The sequence below is a fragment of the Natator depressus genome, chromosome 17 (assembly GCF_965152275.1).
Source record: "Natator depressus isolate rNatDep1 chromosome 17, rNatDep2.hap1, whole genome shotgun sequence".
Taxonomy (NCBI): domain Eukaryota; kingdom Metazoa; phylum Chordata; order Testudines; family Cheloniidae; genus Natator; species Natator depressus.
The window spans coordinates 202,044-217,573 of NC_134250.1; the positions used below are offsets into that span (position 1 = coordinate 202,044).

Here is a 15,530-nt window from a genome sequence, read left to right on the forward strand (position 1 = left end):
CAGGGCACTCATTCAAAGGCTGCCTCCTGCAGAAAGAACTAACTGAAGCAGGACAGACCTCTAAGGGGAGAAAACTCAGATGTATTTCAAGGCATTTCTTACCTCTACCTCATTGTCGTTGAAGTTAATGACGGACAGGGCCCTTCGCACAACCTTCCAGTCATTTTTATCACTGATGGAACTGACCCTGGCACACTGACCCTAAAAAACACAGATTTTGAGATTTAGTAATCCTTACAGCCTGACGCATTGTACATACAGCCCATATAATTCTATCTTGTGTTAATTGTTACAGAAGGGGCCATCTCACCAATATCTTTATAACTCTGTGAAGTCATAGAATCATAGAATATCAGAGCTGGAAGGGACCTCTGGAGGTCATCTAGTCCAACCCCCTGCCCAGAGCAGGACCAATCTCCAACTAAATCATCCCAGCCAGGGCTTTGTCAAGCCTGACCTTAAAAACTTCTAAGGAAGGAGATTTCACCACCTACCTAGGTAACGCATTCCCGTGTTTCACCACCTTCCTAGTGAAAAAGTTTTTCCTAATATCCAACCTAAATCTCCCCCACTGCAACTTAGACCATTACTCCTTGTCCTGTCATCTGCTATCACTGAGAATAGTCTAGATCCATCCTCTTTGGATCCACCTTTCAGGTAGCTAAAAGCAGCTATCAAATCCCCCCTCATTCTTCTCTTCCGTAGACTAAACCATCCCAGTTCCCTCAGCCTCTCCTCATAAGTCATGTGTTCCAGACCCCTAATCATTTTTGTTGCCCTTCGCTGGACTCTCTCCAATTTTTCCACATCCTTCTTGTAGTGTGGGGCCCAAAACTGGACACAGTACTCCAGATGAGGCCTCACCAATGTCGAAAGTGAGGGAAAGATACTGAGAAGTAATAAACTAAGAATCACATCTATCCTATAATACAGGATAGTTGGTAATGATTATCATTATTAAACTTTCACCCAGAAAGTTACTCTCTCCTTACAGATCAACACTCTGATCTCTCCTTCAGCACCAACAAAGTCTATCACGTAAGGATAGTTTTTCCCTTTACTGAACATGCAAACCAGGAAATTAGCAAACTGCAGGACCCTGTTCACACCTTCACTAGATAATGGTACTGTTGGGGGTTCTTCTCAAGGCCCAGACGCCGCAGTAGGTCATCTTCCCCTCCCTCTAACAGCTGGTAGAAGATGTGAAAGTTCCTCTCTCCATGATTCTGATGGACAACCCGAGATTTCTCCAGTAGGTAGTTCAGGATATGACCCCCCACAGGTGCCCCCTAAACCAAAGAAGATAAATTGAAACACCTTGCTTCTTTGATGGCAGAATATCAAAGACTAAGAGAGTTTGGAATAATGGGTCACAAAAAGTAGAAGTAATCTTTGTCATGTAATAGCATAAACTAACAAATACTGAGTGTGGGTTTGAGCTCTTGGACTTCCACAGAGTAGATCGAACACAAAGTATTAGAGAATAAAACTCAAAATATAAAACCATTACACAGATCAATATTACAGCTCACCTTGAATGTGTTCACTGCTGGTCACCCCATCACAAAAAGCTTATATATGTCTCTTGACATGGATTCCATCCATGCCTCTAATAATTTTGTTGCTCTTCTCTGGACCTTTTTCATTTCTGCTATATTAGAAACAAGGATGGAGCCCAGGGTCGAGAGATATTTAAAAGATTAGGATGATTTCTGTCTATCTAGGTTTTTACACTATGTTAATTCTCATGGCATTGTGGTATTTACTTTAGAAAGGAAACAAACAAAATACACAAGATAAAGCTATATACAATAATTCTACACAGAAAACTAAGGTTGCCTCTGCAATCTTAATTCTGTCCCTTTGTGCATATTCACAGTCTTTAATTTCTTTTTCCCACATTCTTCCCCCCCCCACAAGGCCCCATTATCCTCCTTATTTTTATATATATATATAAAATCTATATATATATAAATGGAGGTGATTTAGTTAATGTTGTGTTCTAACATGGGCTAAAATGGAGCAGAGATTCTTATTTTTCTCTAAAAGTAGGTGCCCAACTGATGTCAGATTTTTCACTGGATTAATTTTTATGCCATTTGAACTTTGTGTAGTTTTGATTTGGTTTCTCTTATTGTGGTAGGAAAACTTTGAATCTGGGCCCTGGCTGAAATCTTGCCTGGGCAGTCCTACTTTTCACTATTGACATATTTCCTACAAAACACTGACTAGCTATTCATAGCTTGGTAGAGAGGTGGCCCTGAAGAGAAAGGGTGTAATGGGAAGGTTTTCTAAAATGTTTAGTTTAGGGTCATTTTTAGCTATTATTTGCATTATAACTGAAAGTTTGTGAGCTGTGCCCACAAGTAGGATTAGTTGTTGATGGGAGCTGGACACACACAAAACCGATAGATGGCACACCAAACCTTCCACATAATGAGCTACACTTTTCTCTCAGAGTTTACCCTACAACAGAGATCAGTTCACGCTCAGCTGCTGGCGGATAAAATATCCTCCTGCCACACTTCTACCTTGTCTCTCTAATATCCCGGGATCACCACAACTACTACAACACTGCAAACACACTTCTACCTCCACAGATCTTCCTCTCTCTCCTCTCTGCCAATAATACCCACCCCCAATTAAACTTTAAAAAAACTCCATGGCATTAATACATACACAAAAATCTGCTAGAAGCTATGAGGGTTGCTGCACACACCACATACTTGAAACAAACCCACAAAGGCAAGGGAAGGAGAAGTTCAACTCCCTAACAGTAAATACCCTCTGCTTGTGAGTGGAGTAGTACTTACTTTACCACTGCCACTACAACCATACACTGCAACCTTAACTCTTCCCCCACTAGGGATACACGCCTTTCATCACCTCCTTTAATAACCATTGTGCACACAACCCTGTATTAAACTACCCTCCCCTCAGCACAACCAACTATTGCACTACACATCCACAATCACTAGGGTTGGGAAAAATTAGCTGATAAAGGTGTTTGTGAACCAGGATGAAAACAGCGCAGTGTTATGGTCGTCGTGAATCGTCTGTGGTGCACAGTACTTGTGGTAATGGTAAGGTGAGTGCTTGTGGGCGGAAGAACAGAGTCTCTGTACCTTTTGGCTTGACTTTTCACTTTCTTAACTTTCGTGTTTGTGTCAGGCATGCTGTGCCTGTAGCAATTCTAGCTGCTTCACAATGAAGTGTGTGTATCTATCTATCTATCTATCTATATATATATATATACACACAATTATAAATCTGAACAACTTTTTGTACCCAAACTTTTCTGTAACAGTAGACTCCATTCACAAGAGGCAGGTAGGGTTTTTACTATACCTGAACTGTTGATGCAGATCTCAATATCTATGTGCTTGGGCATCCGAGCAAGGCTACAATGAGGTATATAAAACAGATTTTCACCTTGTAATCAAACTGCACATCCATGTATTTCCCAAATCGGCTGGAGTTATCATTCCGAAGGGTTTTTGCATTTCCAAATGCCTGAATTAAAAAGATAACAGATAAAAATAGTAAACAGTCTTCAAAAACAAGGAAACCATAAAATAGGGCATTTTAAAATATTTTTCACAAACCTACCAGTGGCTTATGTACTGGCCTACAGACACAGGTTTGTCTACCCCTGAGTGACACATGTTTTGCCAGCATAAGTGGTAGTGTGCACAGCACTATGTCAGCGGGACAGTGGGACAGCATGCCAACATGCTACTGCCGCTCTTTGGGGGTGGTTTAATCATGTTGACAGGAGCGCTCTCTCCCATTGGCATAGAGCGGCTACACGAGAGATCTTACAATGGGGTACCTGTACCACTGTAAGCTCTCTAGAGTAGATATAGCCTAAGAAGAAAGTAAGCAGCTACCTGAGTTCTGATTGTTTGAGCTGTACGCATACTGCAAATGTAAGGTTATTACCTTGCATAGGCCTGTTAAACCACTCCTCTCCTCCTTGCAAAGATTTATCCTAATCCCACTCCCTGTTAGGAAAATGCGTCACCCGAAGAGGTCTTGCGTCTTCCCCCATCACCAGTATGACTTAATAGGAACTCATTAGCCTGCACACAATGGTCACAGACCACCCAGCCTTGCCCAAGCTGGCCAAACTTCTCCCTCCCACAGGCCCACACCCAGAACATTGTTTTGAACGGATGGTGGAAACAGTAAAGGGAACTGTAAGGATTGTACAGAACTGGACACTAGAGGTCACTATAACACCAGAAAAATGCAGCACCAAATACATATCTGTTGTAAATCAAAGACTGAGTTGCCTACACAATGCCAAGTTTCATATCCTGGACTTCAAATTACCTCTAAGACCGGATTGGACTGTAGGAGGCGATCTTTCACTGTTTCAACTTGGTCACTGGCTGGACATGTCACTGCATAGTACTGAAGGATTTTCTTGGTGGCTTCAGTTTTTCCAGCTCCACTCTCCCCAGATATCAGGATACACTGATCCTTCCTCTCAATGCGCAGGGAACGGTATGAGTTGTCAGCAATAGCATAACTAAGAAACAATGACAATTGGAAATTAAGTCTGCTGTCACAAACATGAAAGGCAGAGAATCCTCAGTTAGGCTTTTAGAGTATCCATACCGTCACAATCACAACCAGAAGAAATGCCAACTCCAGCCCCAATATTCTAACAGTGCAAAATCCTAGAAAAGATGGCCCTTCAAGAATAGTATTTATATTGAGAGAAACTGATCCAAAGCTTCTATAATTATTGTTCACACCAGTTTTCTGGAGTATTTCATACACCAAGTCTTGTTTAAATCAAGCTGGATCTTAGAATTTCAAACACATTCCTTGCGAAGAAAGGAGCATTAGCGAACAACAATTTCTTCTTTTGCTACTTAAGATTTTGCTGCGTAAAATGTAATTTATTACAGTTTAACAAATTCCTCTCCCCTCTCTATCCAAATTCCACTTCTGGGGCATTTCCCAAATCAAAACAGTTGAATAAATGTAAACTGTATTTTAGTTTTAGAGTTCGCCTCTGGACTGCATATTCTTATGTAGGGGTTTTATAACCCCCTTAAGTGAAAAGGAAAGGCCAACCGTACTGCATACCTTATATTTTGTGATGTATACCATTTATTTAGGGATGACTGCTGTCCACATTATTAATCACAGTCCCCTCCTCTTGCATGGTGACTCATCCTTACTTTGGATGGGGAAATTCTAGCCAGGATTTCTCAGTGTTTTCCCATTAACTGTAATGGCCCATAATTTGTCTTTTCCTGGGTAGTACAATGGTAGGTGCTTGAAACTAGTCTTGTCTGGTTGGGGAGGCAGTCCCTCCCTGCCTGGCTGACCACTGCCCTACTGTGAGGTAGAGGTAAAGGTAAAGCTTTACAAACCCAGTTCTCAATATACATAAATACATAAATAAATAAACACAGATTGTATACCTATCTCGTAATGATTATTAAGTTCAGAACATTACAAGCTTTCAAAGAAGACCTTACTCAAAATTTTTGTACACAACCAGCTGATTAAATTGTTTCCTCTTAGGAGCTCAGACCCCCTGTTCTCTCTTTGGGGTGCCTGGACCCTGATTATCACAGACATATGCCCGGTTTCAGAGTAACAGCCGTGTTAGTCTGTATTCGCAAAAAGAAAAGGAGTACTTGTGGCACCTTAGAGACTAACCAATTTATTTGAGCATAAGCCAGCATTTCAAGTCCATTGACATAAACCTTTTTTCTTTTCAATGACTAGGTACTACAAACTCCACAGATAATCTGACTCAAGTGTTCCCACTAGCTTTAAGGTATTTTGATATTTGGATAGCAAGGTAGAATTATTTTCATTTTATAAAGCCCATTTTTAAAAAAAGACTCAGAAAAATGGTCTGAATTGCTGCTAACAGTAATCGATGAAACAGCGCACAGTCCAGTGCTTAAAATGAGTCTGTTTCCCATAACATTTAAAAATATTCAAATTATTTTCTGTGCAGCAATAATACCTCTAAAGGAGTTAGTCTGGAAATACCGTCTCCTATATCAGGATAGTATTGGCAGTCCCTGCACTTCGGATTTACTGAGCTGTACAGTTACAATTTCTCATCGACTGGTTGCAATGAGGGTGAGAATTTTTTTTTCTTGGACTGTTTGAAGGAGGAATACTTTGCAGGGCACATCTTCCCTGGTACAATGTATAACTGAATAGAAGCAGAACTGGGTAATGCTCCAATACTTAAAAGGATTTGTTTAGTGCTGATAGAATCCTCAGTGTTGTACACTGCAAACAGATAAACAGCCCCTGTCCCCAAAATTTTACATTCTAATTAATGTATTGTGACGGGTCAGGCCAGATGGCTACAGGAGAGTGATACAAGGCAGATATATTAGCCCCAGGTTAAGTAGGTCCCTTTTCCCTGGGTAAAGTAACAGGGAAGGTTCCAGAACAATCAGGAACTTTCTGAAAACAATTAAGGGAGACAGGCTGATTAGAACACCTGCAGCCAATCAAGAAGCTGCCAGAATCAATTAAGACAGGCAGGCTAATCAGGGCACCTGGGTTTAAAAAAAAAGGAGCTCACTTCAGTTTGTAGTGTGCATGCGAGGAGCTGAGAGCAAGAAGCTGAGAGTGAAAAGGTGTACTACTAGAAGACTGAGAAGTACAAGCATAATCAGACATCAGGAGGAAGGTCCTGTGGTCAGAATAAAGAAGGTGTTGGGAGGAGGCCATGGGGAAGTAGCCCAGGGAGTTGTAGCTGTCACGCAGTTGTTACAGGAGCCACTGTAGACAGCTGCAATCCACAGGGCCCTGGGCTGGAACCCGGAGTAGAGGGCAGGCCCGGGTTCCCCCCATCCCTCCATCCCCCCAGCTCCCTACTTAATACTGGAGGAGTTGACCTGGACTGTGGGTTCCACCAGAGGGAAAGGTCTCTGGCCTGTTCCCCGATCCACTAGATGGATCAGCAGAGACTGCGGGGATTGTTCTTCTTTCTTTTCCCCATGCTGGCCAGTGATGAGGCTAACTGAGTGACCAGCACATTTGAGTCACGAAAGTGGACAAACTGAGGGCTGCCATGAACCTCTGAGGCAAGCAAATCCACCAATGAGCGCAGGACCCACCAAGGAAGAGGAGGAACTTTGTTACAGTATGTATAGACAGGATTCTGGATTTTCCCAAGCAATCATGTTTCTAGCATCACCTCATCATGTTTGTAACATACTCCCATCTCACTTGCACTGTTGAGTCACCTGCCAACAACAGGAAACAGCCCAAATAGTTCTCCCTGTCCCTTCAAAGGTCTTTGGAAGAAAGAGTCTTCAAGAGGTATCTCAGGATTGGGCCCTGGCTCATCGAGCAATTTGGTCAGCTAGGCTCACTCAGCTGTGTCCCCCTCTCTCTCTCTTTCTGTCTGACAGAAAAATTCAGTTACGTTCAAAAATAACTTTCAAGCTTCAAAAATCTTTTATTTTAAATAGGAAATTGGGAACGTTCACCAGGCCATGTAAATAAATACATTCTTTGTTCCAATGGGCTCATGGTATCTTAGCAACAAGGGAAATACCAGATTAATATTGGTCAAGCAGTGACAGAGGAGGTAGGAAAAAAAACATCACACACACACACTCCCTTTCCCTCAGTTTAGTCATAAAATGAATAAGCTGCTTAGCAGCAAGGGAAACTTAGAACCAGATCATCTACACACTGAATAACCCTGGAACAATGAGGTCTCTGGTCCTGTCTAGGCTGGATCAGCAGCTCAGATTCCTCTGAGTCTCAAATCACTTGGCCAGGAAGGAATTAACTCCCTTTCCAAACACCACTCTCAAAGGCAACTCACTCTCTTTAGAAAGAGAAGCAGGAATAAAACAGCCAGCCTTTCTAAAGGTCCCTTTTGCCCCCACTCCAGTACTCTGTTTGGGAAGATGGAAGGGAAAAAAAGTCTTGTATGTTTGCTTTCTGTATATCAGTATTAAACAAGCCAGGTGGGAATAGCACAAACTATATTGTTTACCCACAGGCCACTCACAGGTGAGGAGAGACTTCATAGAAACTGACGCCACGGTATCGCTCCATGTGTTGTTTGCTGTAGATTTCCAGATCCTTGTATGGATTTACTGACACCAGAACTGAGCCAATGTAAGTCTGAAAAGAGCCGAAAGGAAAAGCATTACATGAAGGCTAGCATCCGTTTCTACAAGAGCCTTCAGAATTACTCTGGAATCCCAGATTTTGTTATAAGGCCAGCCTGAAACAAGGGCACTTGGAATGCTGCTACCAGCTTTGAAGAGAGAGTGACTTGGGAGTCTGAAGAAACAAACAATCTTGCAGCCAGTAAATGTGGGGCTACAGAACTTATGCTGGATGTGTCCCTTTTTCCGAAAATGCTGCACTTACATCCTTTAGTGACTGCTTCAGTGCTTCTGGACATCCCAGCAATGCAGCTTCAGTACTGGGTTATTTTTGATTACTCATTCCAATATTTGGGATCAGAGCTAAGCTTGGGTTTGTTAAGACCACAACAGAATAGCTTTATGAAGTCGGAAGAATACAGTATGTGTTGGATTTTCAGTGGTGCCGGGCACTCAGAATTCCAGCGGAAGTTAACTGGAGCTGCAGATGCTCAGCAACCCGAAAATCAGGCCCTATATATGCCAACATGTCAGTAAACAGAACGGGTCTGAGAAACAGAGTCATGGGCTATAAAAGGGGAGCTGGTGGACACCACCACATCCAGATCCCACACCTGCAGAACAAAATCACTATGTCCAGCTTTCAGAGCAAATATCCAAATTCTAGTCAAAGATCAGCACTCTGGCTGTTCTCTGCTACTTACATAGATCAGATTCTCCTTGAATCGTTTACGTAGGTTTTCAATAAAGGCTGCTTCGCTAGTAAAGTTCTCTAGCAGGACGAAATCCTGAACCCCCACACGGTCACGGGCTGTTAGAGCACTCTCCATTGTCAACCGGATACCGTCACTCCCTGCCGCCTGCAACCACAAGCAGTGAAATCAAAAGGCTGAGACTTTCACGACACACAGAGCACTTTGCCCACAAAGCACAGACACAGGACCAGCATACAAACAAGAGAAAATAAAGCAAACCCCATTAATAAAGCAACCCCCTAGTCACTTCACACTAGCAGTGGCCAGTTTGCCAGAAGACAAGGCAGTTTTGGGGGGGAAAGTTATTGCTAAAATTCCAATCAGTAATAAAGCAGGATCAAATCAACATCACAAGAACAATTATTAATACTTTGTTCACTCTTGAAAATATTTATACGGGTTGATATACCACTTCCAGGAACTAGTAAACAGTGCTGAGATTAAGTATTCTTGTCATAACAAATAACTTACCTTCCTAGAATAATTTTGGATTTATTTTTTTTTTTTAAAAAGTATTAAACAGAATCCAGATTTCCCCAAGGATCTTTCAGGAAGACTGAGTCTGAACTGCGTTCCTATTTCCATACCCTGTGGTAAACGACCTGCCTTGAGGTAAACAACCTTTCAGAGAGCAGCAGTAAATTGTTATTTACCAGCTGCGCATGCCCGAAGTGCTAACAAGTTGATAGCTCTAGTCCAGGCACCTTTTCCTGATTTCTGTCAACAGCACAACTGAAATTATAACAAAGATCTATAAAGAATAATTAATATGAGAAAAGAGATTTCTTTTGCCTCACATATTACTTCTCTCTCATCTCATTACTGCACTCACCTCTTCTTTTTGATGCTGGCATAGATAGTACCCATCAGGAATCAGAGCCCTTTTCTCCTGTACAAATAACCACATGCCCAGGACATCTATATCATGCAGAATGGAAGAGCCCTCAGTGCAGTGCCCTAACCTGACTACAGTTTGATGTGCACAACATCATCTCAACATACAGCAGAAACCCTTAGAGAACACCCCCTTCACCAATAAGATCGCATCCCACTGTTGGATCATATTAAAGAAGTTCTGTATTAAAAATCACAAATGAGTTTCATTCCCCATAGTTTAAATTCCAGGGTATTACTAATTAAGAGGTCTCTTGGTTTTTGGTACTGTTTCTCTCCCTCTGTGTGTGAAACTTGCAAGCTGCTAATTGCGTTAGTACATTCTAAGACAGAGTCTGTTCTTAAAGCAATTCTTTGTAATAACAACTACTCACACAGAGAGAGACTCAAAGCAATACTCTGTAACAACAGAAACAGCACCCAGAGACTCCCCGCCCTTTTGTTGTATTCATCTTGCTTTGTTAACAATTGTGATTAAAATAGAGATAGAGGATGTATGCGGATGGATGCTTGGTGTGGATAATAACTGAATGATCAGGGAGGTGCCAGCCTAAGAATCCAGTGTCCATCGGCTGAAGAAGGCATCAAGTGGAAATAACCAGAGGACCCCCGGAGGGCAGACTGGAATCCATCCAACAGCCTCAAGAATGGGAGAACCAAAGAACAAGATAACATCTAGCAGCACGGAGCCGTCAGGAATGATTCAGCAACAGCATGATGAAGCAATTCCCATAGACTGGCATAGGAAGAAATTCCTATAAAAATGGACTCTAGAAAGTGAGAACTTTGGGGTCTGATTCTGCAAACCAACTTCCAGGAGCATCAGATGTGCATCTGACAAGGCCCTGCTCCCTCCTCATGTCCAGGCCACCTGGCCAGTGGCTTGGCATGAGCAACTCTAAGGCTGGTAACTATGATAACAACCTTGCAGAACCTGTGTGTGTGTGTGTGTGTTTGTATGAATGAATGTTTGAATAAATATGAGATTGAATGGAACGTTATAGCTATAACTAACTGCTTACTATGATTCTTTCTGTATTCACAATAAATGTGGTATTTTGCCTTTTCCCCTTTAATACGATCCTGCTACTTTTATTTTATTGGTATAACACCACCCCTTCAGATTCCCCAAAAGATGGAAAAATTAAGGAGAAGCATGTATGGTTCTCAGATTTTCAACCTGCTTTTTGCTCCGAGTCTCTCCCTTTCCGGTTTCTGCCATTTCAGTATGAGCTGTGGAGGGTAAAGCTGTGTTTTGGACTAACAATAAACACTGTGAAAGCCAACACACACCAGTTTAATTTTGGTAGCATCCTTCACATAAATTGTACCACGAAGTGCTCTAGAGCTCTACGATATAAATACACAATGAGAGACATACAGGCAGGCAAGGCAGATTTTCTGTTGAGGCTTAATGAGATGGAGGGCTCATGAGACAGATACAGGGAGGGTGTTCCAAGTGCCAGGACACAGAGAAGAAAACTCTCATGCTAATAGTGGCCACATTGTGAGAGGAATATCAGGGAACCAGGGCTAAATAAGTAGAAGGAGCAGTGCAGAGACAAGTTCGCTACATCCCTCGCCCCACTAACTCATCACTATAGAGCACTACATAGGCACAATCAACGGAAATCTTTCTTATGGGAAGGGGCCACTTTTAATGGGGGGTGGCCTCAAGTCTCGAAACTGTGACTCTCCTGGGCAACTGTGTTAAGAAGAAATTTATATTGGATTATGAATTGAAAACATTTCCCTATCTATGGTAGATATGTGGCCCCCATCACTGTAGTATCTGTGGACCTTACAATCTTTAATGTATTTATCCTCACAACAACCATGAGAGCAGGGGAACTTAAGCAGAGAGAGGCTAAGTAACTTGCCCAACATCACATAGGAAGTCTTTGGCAGAGCAGGAAACAGAACCCAGGCCTCTCAAGTCCTATGCAAGTCCTCTAACCAATGGCCTACCCTTCCTCTAGAGTAATACCTTGCAATTTTTAAACTGAAGTGTCACTACAGAGAGGAAATAGTGGGTATCACCTCCACAACTACCTCCCATTGCTTCACTTGCAGCCCCAGCAACAGCTGTAGTGTGAAAATAGCCAAGGCTGCCTCCCCCAACCCCTCCCAGGGGAGCCCTGAATAGACAGAAAAAGAAGAGAAGCCAAGAACCAACTATCAGTTACAACTTCTGGAGTCCCTGCCCCAACACAGCCTGGAATCTGCTCTAACTTGTGCCAGCTGGCTACAGCCCCCAAGAGACTGTACATGAGCTAGACACAGCCAAAGCACAGTGTCCACTAGCCACATCCCTCCTTGCACCTGGGGCAGTGGGGAGGAAGGCACAGGAGCCAAATACACTGACACTGTGCCTGCTGGGAATTCCTCCACCCTAAGCAATTCCCCACCAGGCAACTTACAGGTTGATTCTGCTTCCTCTGCATCATGTGCACCTTGGCACAGAGCAGAACACACCAAAGAATCTGCCCCAAAAGTCCTGAGTGCAACTCCTTGATCATTATTAAATAATATAGAAAAGAAGAGCTGGAAGGGTCTGCAAGAGGTCATCTCGTCCAGCCCACAAATACCCATACAGCTACATCTGCAGAGCTCCCTAGTGTAGATGCAGCACATACCAACAGGAATTCTTCTGCTGACATAGTAAGGTTATCTCCGTGAATGATATTCACGGTGCCAACAGAGGAACTTTGTAGACAGATGCATCCACACTGCGGTTTTTGGCAGCACAGAAATGTCAGGTAAGGGGTGTGGTTTTTTTCACACTCCTGACTGACAGCTGTGGCACCAAAAATTGTGTGTGAGTGAGAGAAAAACTAGACAAATTCAAACTGTAAATAAGGCATAACATATCTAACAGTGAGTGCAATTAAGCATTGAAACAATTTACCAATTCTCCATCACTGACAATTTTAAAATCAAAATTGGATGTTTTTCTAAAAGATCTGCTCTAGGAATTATTTTGGGGAAGTTCTATGCCTTGTGCTACACAGGAGATCAAACTAGATGATCATTATGGTCCCTTCAGCCCTTGGAATCTATGAAACTCTTAGCATATCATAGGAGTACTTGTGGCAACTTGCGGATACAGACCAACATGGCTGCTACTCTGAAACCTGTCATTAGCCTATCATAGGTACTACTGGAATACAAATAGATAAGTAAATAAATAATGATACTATAAATACGTAATATAATATAGAAAAGAAGGGAACAATCCTATATTGGCCCTTGCAAAATCAAATAGATGGTACCCCCCACTGTTTTTTTCCATCTCCAATGCCCATTAATTTATTAAATTTTAATTTGATCCACTTCATTAAATGTATTCCCTTCAGTCTCTTTCATATCTGATCTCAAGAATGTGACCTCAACTCCAGTTCTGCCAAATTCGTATTTCCATTAATTCTAAACTTTCTTTTATTTGCATTTTAGGTGGCTACTATTACAGAATAGGAGAAAGGAGATAATCTCCTAGGACAGCTCAAGACACACCTAGCTTAACAAAGAGAAGGTTAAAGGGTGACTTGTTCAGTCTGTAAATACCTACATGAGGAACAAATATTTGATAATGGGCTCTTCAATCTAGCAGACAAAGGTATAAACACAGTCCAGTGGCTGGAAGACGAAGCTACACAAATTCAGACAAGGAAATAAGGTAAATTTCTAACAGTGAGGATAATTAACCACTGGAACAATTTATCAAGGGTGGATTTTCCATCACTGACAATTTTTAAAATAAAGACTGGATTTCTTTTTCTTTTTTAAGATATACTGTCGTTCAACAGAAATTATTTTGGGGGAGTTGTCAGTGTTATACAGAAGGTCAGACTAGAAAATCACAATGTTCCTTTTTGGTCTTGGCATCTATGAATAGCCAAATCTACTTTGTTTCAGAGTGGTAGTCATGTCAGTCTGCATTGCTATCTGACCAAATAATTAAACAAAGTTAATGGCTGGTCTGAAAAAAGTCACACCAGCTGGTTTTCACTCTGCTGATATACCCCAGAATGCACCAGTCACTAGTATCACACCTACCAGGAACTACCCTGGAGTGGATTCATAAGGGGCCCAAGCAAGTCACAGCAGCCCCTTGGTCACTCTCTGCAGTAGTAATGCAACAAGCCAGGAATGCAGGGCTTACCTGCTGAGCCAACCTTACCATCAGATGCTGGAGCCCTGGACAAAGATGCAGAGCTATTTTTGTTGACTCACACTGCCAGATGCCTCTATCCCAAGATATAAAAGAGGGGTCGGAGTATCTCTCTGGGACAGGGACTGATGTCCTGCAGGGGAAAACCCTAGCAGCAGCAAAACTCAGCAGAAAGTTTAGGTTAAGGTTTGTGTTTTGTTATTTACGTTAACAAAGACAATCCCCCACAAAGAGGTACGTTTGGCCCAAATCCACTATGTGCGTCCTCAGTATGCAGCATCACACATACAGTGCTGCCAACTAGTGATTTTGCGTCTCATGATACTTGCTGTCCCTCTTGAAGCTCCTGCTCTTTGAGACAAGTGATTCTGAGAGACTTTCCGCTTTCATTAAAAAAAAAAAAAATAGAAGTTTCTATCCTTCATGGCTGTGGAGAAAAGCTCAAACCAGAGTGTGTCTGAAAGACTCAGAAGCCAGAGGGCAAATTTAAAGAACTGCATAATTTTTTTTTTTTAATTCTTGTGATTTTTAAGTTGATTTCATGATTTCTTGGAGCTTGACTCATGAGTTTTGAAAAGCTGGGGGTTGGCAATTCTGCAAACAACCTTGCAATTCATTCCTCCTGACCAATACTTTATTGCAAAATGCCCGAGTCACATAAACCAATTCCTCCACTCACCCCAGCAAAGCATATTTAGCAGCTTCTTTCACCCCATACATCAAGCTGGTGGTGGGGTAGGACAAAGGAATCAGCCACAGACTCCAGCTCCTATGAGCAGCTGTCAAAACAGGGACTGCTGCATTGGGGCGGGAGGGGAAAGGGGTTAATTAGGGCCCAGCCAAGGCCACCTCTTCCCCCCGCTATGCCTCCACCCACCCATTCAGAGCTATGCAAGAGACACCCCTCCAGCACAACTCTGGGTGCACTAGGACCCAGGTAGTGCCTCCCCTACTTTCCTCCCCGTGGCTTGGGGGGGGAAGAATTGTCGGGTGGAGCCAGCCAGAGAATCCAGCCAGTAAGGGCAGCTGCAGAAGCACCCAAAGCAGGGAGGTTCAGAGAAATTTCTGTATTTTTGATTGGACCTTCTCTGACCTGTGCTGATTAGCAGTTTGCGCCAACCCTCCTGCTCCTCTACAGTCTTTACACCTCAACTTAACTTCACAGGATCTGCCCCCCTTACCCTCTTCTCCCGTATCCTGACCCCTCAGTGCCCTTTCAGTGATCCCTCTTCCTTCACTTTTCTTTCAATTTACCTAATTCGCTCCTTACTAAACCCACCAAAAAAAATTGTGGAATTAACACACAGTTTGCTACCATCACATGCTGCTTGTGTGTTCCACTGCCTTTTCCCTCCCTGAGTCTATCTGGTCTATTTCAACTGTAACCTCTTTGGGGAGCAGACAGTGGTCTAGTGTGTACACTGCCCAGCACAATGGGGCCAGTTCTTCGTTGGTCCTCAGACACTACCATAATAAACATGACTATAAATAATAAGAAGATACACAGGTCCTTCATTTCTTTGGTACTTTGGAACTATACCATTTATCAACTGGATACAAAATTCTTCAGCTAACAGAGCAAATTTC

The 15,530-nt window shown here is 42.5% G+C and overlaps 1 protein-coding gene across 3 annotated transcripts in view; it reads right to left on the minus strand.

The window, feature by feature from the left end:
- MYO1C (myosin IC) overlaps positions 1 to 15,530 on the minus strand; it is a 112,414-nt gene that overhangs the window by 55,367 nt on the left and 41,517 nt on the right. For 2 of the 3 annotated variants that reach the window (XM_074974857.1, XM_074974856.1), the window contains exons 2-7: positions 8,828 to 8,983; positions 8,021 to 8,136; positions 4,336 to 4,534; positions 3,433 to 3,513; positions 1,110 to 1,289; positions 103 to 201 (exon numbers count right to left, since the gene is read on the minus strand). In XM_074974857.1, the coding sequence (XP_074830958.1) occupies positions 103 to 201; positions 1,110 to 1,289; positions 3,433 to 3,513; positions 4,336 to 4,534; positions 8,021 to 8,136; positions 8,828 to 8,953 (801 nt within the window). In that variant the 5' untranslated portion in view covers positions 8,954 to 8,983. Of the gene's footprint in view, positions 1 to 102; positions 202 to 1,109; positions 1,290 to 3,432; positions 3,514 to 4,335; positions 4,535 to 8,009; positions 8,137 to 8,827; positions 8,984 to 15,530 lie in introns of those variants that run through there. The other variant, XM_074974858.1, reaches the window with a different exon arrangement.